Source organism: Jaculus jaculus, chromosome 5, assembly GCF_020740685.1.
Source record: "Jaculus jaculus isolate mJacJac1 chromosome 5, mJacJac1.mat.Y.cur, whole genome shotgun sequence".
In the NCBI taxonomy this organism is placed as follows: domain Eukaryota; kingdom Metazoa; phylum Chordata; class Mammalia; order Rodentia; family Dipodidae; genus Jaculus; species Jaculus jaculus.
This window is the reverse complement of record NC_059106.1, coordinates 167,076,305-167,084,712: the sequence shown is the minus strand read 5'-3', so window position 1 is coordinate 167,084,712 and position 8,408 is coordinate 167,076,305. Positions and strand designations below refer to the sequence as shown.

Genomic DNA, 8,408 nt, shown 5'->3' with positions numbered 1-8,408 from the left:
GAGAGAGATTATATATATATTAAAAGAAAAACCAAAAGGGGGCTGGAGAGATGGCTTACGGGCTAAGGAGCTTGCCTGTGAAGCATAATGCCCGAGGTTTGATTCCCCAGTACCCACTTAAGCCAGCAGCACACGGTGGTGCCTGCATCTATAGTTGGTTTGCAATGGATATTTGCCCTGGCATGCCCATTCTCTCCCTACCTTATGACCTCTCTCTTTCTTTCTCAAATAAATGAATAAAATATTTAAAAAACACCCTCCACCAAAATATTTATTTATTTATTTTTAGAGAGCTAGAGAGAGAGAAAAAGAATGGGCATGCCAGAGCTTTCTGCCATTGCAATGAACTCCAGGTGAACGCGTTACTTTGAGGGTCTGACTTTACACGGGTAGTGAGGGATCGAACCCGGTGCCACCAGGGTTTTCAAGTGCCTTTACCCACTGCGCATTCTCTCCAACTTTCGAATCTTTTGAAGGCCCTCTTTGATTTTGAGGATTTTTTTCTTTCAAGTCAGGGAAGGTACAAGCTTGGTCCGGGCTGGGTCGTGTCACGTGGGTCCTGGGGCGGAGCCAAACCAGGGTTTTTAGGCAACTTGTGGCGGTAACCATGGGTCGTTGGGTTCTGCGCTCCCTCTGCTCTCCAAGCCTGCTCTGGACCTTAGACCGCCGCCAAGATGATGACCGGAGGCTTGTCCGACACCAAACCGGCCACAGCCGAGATCCAGGAGATTGCCGACAAGGTGAGGATCCGGGACGGGAGAACCGGGTCAGGGCGGGCCGGCGGGGACCGCGGGCACCGGGGCCGCGCCGCCTCCCCACGCCTGGCCGCAGGGCGCCGACTCCCGCAGCGCAGCCGTCCCCGCGGGGCTCGGGGCGCGGCCGCACCCGCCGCTCGGAGCCGGTGCTGGGCGGGCCCGCGGGATTCCGGGACCCGGGAGCCGGACGGGGTCCGCGGCTGAGCCCAGGAGACACGCGCTGGGCGGCGGAGGGACGCGATGGCCACCGAGAGCCCGGAGAGGCGGGCAGCGCTGGGCTGGCCCCGCGGGGCGGATGCTCGGGCGAGCCTGCACGGTGGCATCCTCGGAGCGCAGCCCAAGGGACGTCTAGACAAAAGAGGGAGACCCCTGTCAAAATGCTTTTTTTCTTTTTTTTTTTTTTCCTTTTGGTTGTTTTAACCAGGCCGTGTAGGAGAGCTCAAGGGCGGGTGCCTCAGTTTCCCCATCTGTACTAGAGAGTTAGATCTGGGTGAAGGGGGCTGGTAAGAGTTCAGGAGTACAGTGCCTGACGCTACCTACACAAGACCATGATAATAGGAGGAAAGGATCATGACATGGAAATAAAAGAGACTGATTGAGACGGGGAGGCGACATGATGGAGAATGGAGTTTCAAAGGGGAAAGTGGGCGGAGGGAGGGCATGACCATGGGATATTGTTTGCAATCGTGGAAGTCGTCAATTAAAAAAATATGAAGAGCAACCGGGCGTGGTGTAGCACGCCTTTAATCCCAGCATTTGGGAGGCAGAGGTAGTGGGATCACTATGAGTTCGAGGCCACCCTGAGATTCCACAGTGAATTCCGTGTCACCCTGGGCTAGGGTGATACCCTACCTCAAAAAACAAAACAAAAAAAGTTTTTTTGAAAAAAAAAATATGCTCAGGAGTGTATTTGTTGGGTTAGGGTGTTCACCCTGTGGCTGTTTGTTATCAAAGCAGAGATTTGTGAAGAGCCAGCGATCACTCAGGGTCTTGAACAAGAAGAAAAGTCACTTTCCTTTCTACTTTTTTGCCTTGCTGCCTCCTCCCAAGTCAAGTCAGGCCCTGTCGCTCAACTGACAAGATTTGATTTTAAAAGATGAGCCTGGCGTGGTGGCGCCTGCCTTTAATCCCAGCTATCTCAGGGCAATCGTAAGGAGTTACAATCGTCATGAGTTTGAGGCCAACCTGAATCCACATAGTGAATTCCAGATCAGCCTGTTTGGAGAGAGCCCCTACCTCAAAAAACAAACAAACAAACAAACAAATTACACCAAAAGATGTTTTAGGGCATAGATGTAGTGCAGTGGTAGAAAGTGTACTTAGGGGACAAAGGAAATTAAAAAACAGAAAGTGTACTTAGCATGTACAAGGCCCGGCAATTTAACGCACAACTGGAACAAGGAATCAATGAATTACTTAAAATAAGTTTTTTAAAAAAAGCAGCCTTTGCCGGGCGTGGTGGCGCACGCCTTTAATCCCAGCACTCGGGAGGCAGAGGTAGGAGGATCGCCGTGAGTTCAAGGCCACCCTGAGACTCTGTAGTGAATTCCAGGTCAGCCTGGGCTAGAGTGAGACCCTACCTCAAAAAAAAAAAAAAAAGCAGCCTTTAAAATCAACTATTTGCATGATAAATGGAAAAAAGAAGCCAGGATATAAACCCGTAAGAAAATGGCAAAGATATCAAAATGTCTCCTGCCCAAGTGAGTGTGAGTGAATGTCACTGAGTTTGAGCAGAAGGAAGAAGGACACTTTCCATGTCCCCTCGAGCTCACAGCCTGCTATGTCCACAGCTGGGCAGACACCTGGGGAGAAGGGTTGGTGGGCACAAGCTGGGGGATGGGCACCTGGCAGGCTGGAGGCCACCTGCTGCTGAGGCTCAGTCCTGCGGTTCTGCCCCTTCTAGGTGAAGTCCCAGCTTGAGGAGAAGGAAAACCGGAAGTTCTCCGTCTTTAAAGCTGTGTCTTACAGGAGCCAGGTCGTGGCCGGCACCATCTACTACATCAAGGTAGGCCTGGGGTCATGGCCTTGGCCACCAATGGGCAGAGTGCTCCAGGGATCCCCTCTGAGGTCGCCCCCTAAGAGGAGCAGCATGCAGCAGGGAGCATGTGTGTGTGTGTGTGTGTGTGTGTGTGTTTCAGGAGGAGGAGCGAATATGGGTGCCAGGGACTTGTGTTGGAAGAGGATAGGAATTGACACTGGCTCAGTAGCTGTGACCTGTGCTGGCTTACCTGCTCCGAGGCTCACTCCAGACCAGAGTGTGGGGCCCAAAAGTCACCTCCCTCACTGGTCCCCCTCTCTCTGCAGGTTGACGTCGGTGATGGTGAGTTCATTCACATGACGGTGTTGGAACCACTCCCTCATGAGAACAAGCCGCTGTCCTTGCAAGACTACCAGACCAAGAAGACCAAGGATGATGAGCTGGAAGACTGCTAAGTCCTCAGTCCCTGTTCGCGTACCAAATCATTTTAATATGTCCTCTGTGTTGGGGACCAAGAAATAAATGCCACCCCTCCTCTGTGGCTCTGGCATGGAGAAGACTGGGGTTAAGTTTTATCTTGGGATTCTCAAACTCTCTTTTGTTTTGTTCCTTCTGATGATTATCGAACTTAATTTTACTTTCTTTTTCTTTTTTGAGGTAGGGTCTCACTCTGGTTCAGGCTGACCTGGAATTCGCTATGTAATCTCAGGGTGGCCTCGAACTCTCAGCAATCCTCCAACCTCTGCCTTCTGAGTGCTGGGATTAAAGGCGGGTGCCTCCACGCCCAACTCATAATTTTACTTTCAAACGGTGCTATACTTAACTCTCCAAATATAAATTTTGAAGTCATGAAATGTCTCCTTGTTTTGAATTTTTATTGTAGTATGTGTCCAAATGAGTGTGCCCTCCTGTGTGTGTAGAGGCCAGAGGAAAATATGATGCCTGGTTTCCCTTCTCTGTAGCTGATCTGCATGTTACCTACAGAGAGTCTCCCTCAACACTCAATCTGAAGTTGTCACTTTTGTTCAGCAAGTCCCAGACATTCTCTAGTCTCCATGTCCTACAAGGCTGGGGTGACACATGTGTGGCCATGCTCAGTTTTGTACATGGGTGCCGGGACTTGAACTAGGGCTGACTCAGGCCCTCATTGTCATAGCCACGTACTCCTAACCGCTGAGCCATCAGTCTGGCATCTTGTCTTCACTGGAAATCATACAATATAGATGTGCCAAGAAGGGGGCAAGGAGTGCATTCATAGAGTTCTTTGAAGAGCTGGGACGTGACCTGGCGGTGGAAAGCCTGCCCAGCTGGTGCCAGGCCCTGATTCACTCAGGGCCAGTGTAACAGTCCACAGTGGATGTCCTTTCAAAACCAACATGAGCAAGCTGGTAAATCCCCTAATTTGATAAGGTGGCAGCCTGAGCTAGCAAGACAGGGTTGTTGCAGAGCACTGAGGTCACTGGGTCACCTAACATCACAGCCAGGGTTCATGGCCAGCTGACCTATCTGAATTCCTATTCCTGGCATGTCAGAGACCATCCCATGAGCTTTACGCTCTCAAAGGTGTTGGGTAAGATCAGTTGTGGAGAGTCAGCACCAGATCAGCTCACAGACGTCCACACCCTGCCAGAGACGTGGGGGTGGGGTGGGGAATCCCTCCTGAAGGAAGGCTTCTTGGGAAGAGCTGGTCTGGTCTGCAGAGACCACGTCCCATTGGGGAGGCCACTGCTTGGGCCCTTGTAGTTGCGGGTCACCTGTGATGAGGTTGAGGACAGGTGATGTTTTCCAGAATCAGTGTCAGGCCATGGACATTCCTCAGCCGCAGTGGCCTCCTTGGAGTGCAGTGGTGTTTGGGGAGTCCACTGCCAGATGAGGTGTCTGGAATCTGAGGTGATGAAGCCCAGTGAGGGATTAGATGTGTCCATGGAGCTGGGGACAAGGTCACTGAAGACTCTTAAAATGACTGGACATCCCGTTGTTACAGTACGTCAGTAGCAAACTGTAGCTCTGAAGTGGAGTACGTGCCCAGCTCTCTGGGTTTGAGCCTTGGCCCCTCCAAAAACAATAACATACTGAAGGGTAGAACAGGTAGGAGGATTGCAATGAGTTTGAGGCCAACCTGTGAAGAGGTCAGCCTGAGCAAGTGTCTCCTTACAAATATCAGAGAAAGAAAATAGAAACAAAAACCCAAAAATTTTCTTCACAATAATGCAAAGCAGAATACAATTTTTTGTGTGGAAGACTTACTAGGTCCCTCTTGGCTTGTCCAGTAGAGGGCAAGAGACTAAATACCATTCAATGTCTGAGATCTGGTAAGTTCCCTCCTGGCATGCCCTGAAGAAGGCACGTGGGGCAGATGCCATTCAGGGTCTAAGAAGAGGAAACTTAGTTTCCATGCACAGGATGAAGGGAAGGAGCCTTTTACAAATGCTCCTCAGCCCAGCAAGGCACCTGTTTCCACTGGTCCTGGAAGATGGGATGCACTGAGGAGGTGACACCCTAAGAGCCCCAGGACCTCACTCAGACTCTAAGGACATCACAGACCTCAACCCTGTGCCAGACACTGTCCCTGGCTCTCAGACAAGTTCCTCAGGGAGCCTCAATTGTCCGAGAGCTTGAGACCTTTGTGCTGCCCTCTCCTCTGGCTGAGCATGGGGGCCATGACTGGGTTAAAGGCTGGCTCCAAGTAGAGTTATTTTTTCTATTTTTATTTCTATTATATTCTTTCTCATTTTTTATTAACATCCTCCATGATTATGAAAAATACCCCATGGTAACCCTCCATCCCCCACAATTTCCCCCTTGAAATTCCATTCTCCATCATATCCCCTTCCCATCTCAATCAGTCTCTCTTTTTTTTTAATATATATATATATATATATATATATATATATATATATATATATATATATATATATATTATTTATTTGAGAGCAACAGACACAGAGAGAAAGACAGATAGAGGGAGAGAGAGAATGGGTGCGCCAGGGCTTCCAGCCTCTGCAAACGAACTCCAGACGCACGCGCCCCCTTGTGCATCTGGCTAACGTGGGACCTGGGGAACCGAGCCTCGAACCAGGGTCCTTAGGCTTCACAGGCAAGCACTTAACCACTAAGCCATCTCTCCAGCCCTCAATCAGTCTCTTTTATTTTGATACTATGATCTTTTCCTCCTCTTATGATGGTCTTGTGTAGGTAGTGTCAGGCATGGTGACATCATGGATATCCAGACTATTTTGTGTCTGGAGTGAGCACGTTGTAAGGAGTCCTACCCTTCCTTTAGCCTCCTCCATGTAGACCAGAGGAGGCTCTTACATTCTTTCTGTCACTTCTTCCACATTAGACCCTGAACCTTAGAAGGTGTGATCGAGATGTTACGCCATACAACAGTCATTACTTTCCAGCACCATGACACCTTCTGCATTGTCCCAAGGTCACTGCCATCTGAAAAGAGAAGATCCTCTACCAAGTGTGAGAGTAGCATTAATGTAAGAGTATGAATACTAGGAGAAGTGTTTACTGGGCAGTTTTATAAGCGTAGTATATACATTTATCCAGACATCAGCAGATGTTAAACCACTAGGGCTCATGACTAGCCCTGGATTTTTGTTTTGTTATGTTTTTTAAATTTCTTTATTTTTTAATGTTTATTAACAATTTCCATGATTATAAAATATATCCCATGGTAATTCCCTCCCTCCCCACCCCCACACTTTCCCATTTGAAATTCCATTCTCCATTATATTACCTCCCCATTACAATCATTGTAATTACATATATACAATATCAACCTATTAAGTATCCTCCCCCCCTTCCTTTCTCTTCCCTTTATGTCTCCTTTTTAACTTACTGGCCTCTGCTACTAAGTATTTTCATTCTTACGCAGAAGCCCAGTCATCTGTAGCTAGGATCCACATGTGAGAGAGAACATGTGGCGCTTGGCTTTCTGTAGCCCTGTTTTAGGTTGTCAGTATCAAGGATGTGTTCCATCCCATGGAGTGGGCCTCCAGTCCAATTAGAGGGCAGTTGGTTTCCATAAGACAGACGTGCCATTATTGCACACATTGACTCATTTGGCCTGGCTGGCCATATATAAGGCTTGCAGTGTCCACTGTTGAGTATCATATCTTTTTCTCCCATAGAACTGCATGCAGAATGGCTTCTTCCAGCTTTCTGTCGGCTGGTTTATCAGCTCAGTTCCAGCAGGATTTCTCAGCAGCATTGCAGCCCAAGTATGTGGACTCTTCAGCAATAGGGTCTTACCATCTATTACTGGTGGAAAACCAAGGGTCTCCGCAATGGCCGATAATGCTTTGGGGACATCAGGGACCTCCCTGGCCAACAAATCACTGGAAGGTATCCCATCCCTGGCGTTTAAAATTTTCTAGCAACAATCTATGGCTCCTGAGTGTTGGCTCTTACATTCTTTCAGCCACCTCTTCTGCGATGGACCCTGAGCCTTGGAGGGTGTGCTAGAGATGTTTCAGTGCTGGACACTCCTCCATCCCTTCTTCTCAGCACTTTGGGTCATCCCAGAGGTCATCGCCATCTGAAAGAGAAGCTTCTCTAACTAGAAGTGGAGTAACATTAATATATGAGTGTGAACATTAAGTGTTGGGCTTTCAAGCAATTTGGTGAGAGTAATATACGCATTTATGCAGACAAGAGCAGGCTTTATACACCTAAAGCTCATGACCTATCCTCCATAGGCTTTTTTTTTATGTTTTTATTAGCATTTTCCATGATTATTAAAAAAATCCCATAGTAATTCCCTCCCTCCCTACCCCCCACGCTTTCCGCTTTGAAATTCCATTCTCCATCATATTACCTCCCCATCACAATCATTGTACTTACATATATACAATATCAACCTATTAAGTACCCTCCTCCCTTCCTTTCTCTTCCCTTTATGTCTCCTTTTTAACTTACTGGCCTCTGCTACTAAGTATTTTCATTCTCACGCAGAAGCCCAGTCATCTGTAGCTAGGATCCACATATGAGAGAGAACATGTGGCGCTCTCCATAGGCTTTTGATTAGGTTTTCAGTACTAGGCACATATTCCCTCCCATAGAGTGGGCCTTCAGTCCAATGAGAAAGCAGTTGTTTCCCCCCTCCTTCTCTTTCTCTTTGACCTAGAATGGAATTCACTGTGTAGTCTCAGGCTGCTCCAAACGCATGGTGATCTTCCTACCTCTGCTTCCCAAGTGCTGAGGTCAAGCGTGTGCCAGCACTGAATGTGCCCGGGTGACATTAACTCTCTCTGCTGAGGGATGTGCAGCGTTGGCACAGCCAGCTCCTACCATGCCTGCTCGGACAAAGGACAGAACACCCAGAGTCTGCTCCCCTTTCCTTGGCCGAATGTCATGCTTTGAGCAGCCATACTGAAGACGGGCTTTCTATGGGTTTTCATCCCAGGGGACCATGACTGGGCCACAGACACTCTTACAGGGCTTTCATGCCAGGGACCACAGCCGCACCCTCCCCTAACCAGACCCATGATGTGTATCTCCCATACATGAGAAACTGCATGATTGGACTCACATTGTTTTATATTTTATTTATTTACTTGAGAGCGACAGACAGAGAAAGAAAGCAGCAGATAGGGAGAGACAGAATGGGTGTTCCCAGGCCTCTAGCAACTGCAAATGAACTCCAGATACATGCCCCACGTTGT

The 8,408-nt window shown here is 48.5% G+C and overlaps 1 protein-coding gene across 1 annotated transcript; it reads left to right on the top strand.

Moving 5' to 3' along the window:
• Positions 1–605: 605 nt before the first annotated feature.
• On the top strand, positions 606–3,582 carry LOC123460760 (cystatin-B-like). Its single transcript, XM_045149817.1, has 3 exons — positions 606–740; positions 2,659–2,760; positions 3,060–3,582. Exons 1-3 carry the CDS (start codon positions 675–677, stop codon positions 3,186–3,188), a joined length of 297 nt encoding a protein of 98 aa, XP_045005752.1. The 5' UTR covers positions 606–674; the 3' UTR covers positions 3,189–3,582.
• Positions 3,583–8,408: the final 4,826 nt, after the last annotated feature.

Excerpts from the sequence above, each read along its gene's own strand:
- LOC123460760 (XM_045149817.1), top strand. The coding sequence starts at position 675 with ATGATGACCGGAGGCTTGTCCGACACCAAACCGGCCACAGCCGAGATC. Across the intron at positions 741-2,658 it reads TCCAGGAGATTGCCGACAAG|GTGAAGTCCCAGCTTGAGGA; the intron begins GTGAGGATCCGG and ends TGCCCCTTCTAG. Across the intron at positions 2,761-3,059 it reads GCACCATCTACTACATCAAG|GTTGACGTCGGTGATGGTGA; the intron begins GTAGGCCTGGGG and ends CTCTCTCTGCAG.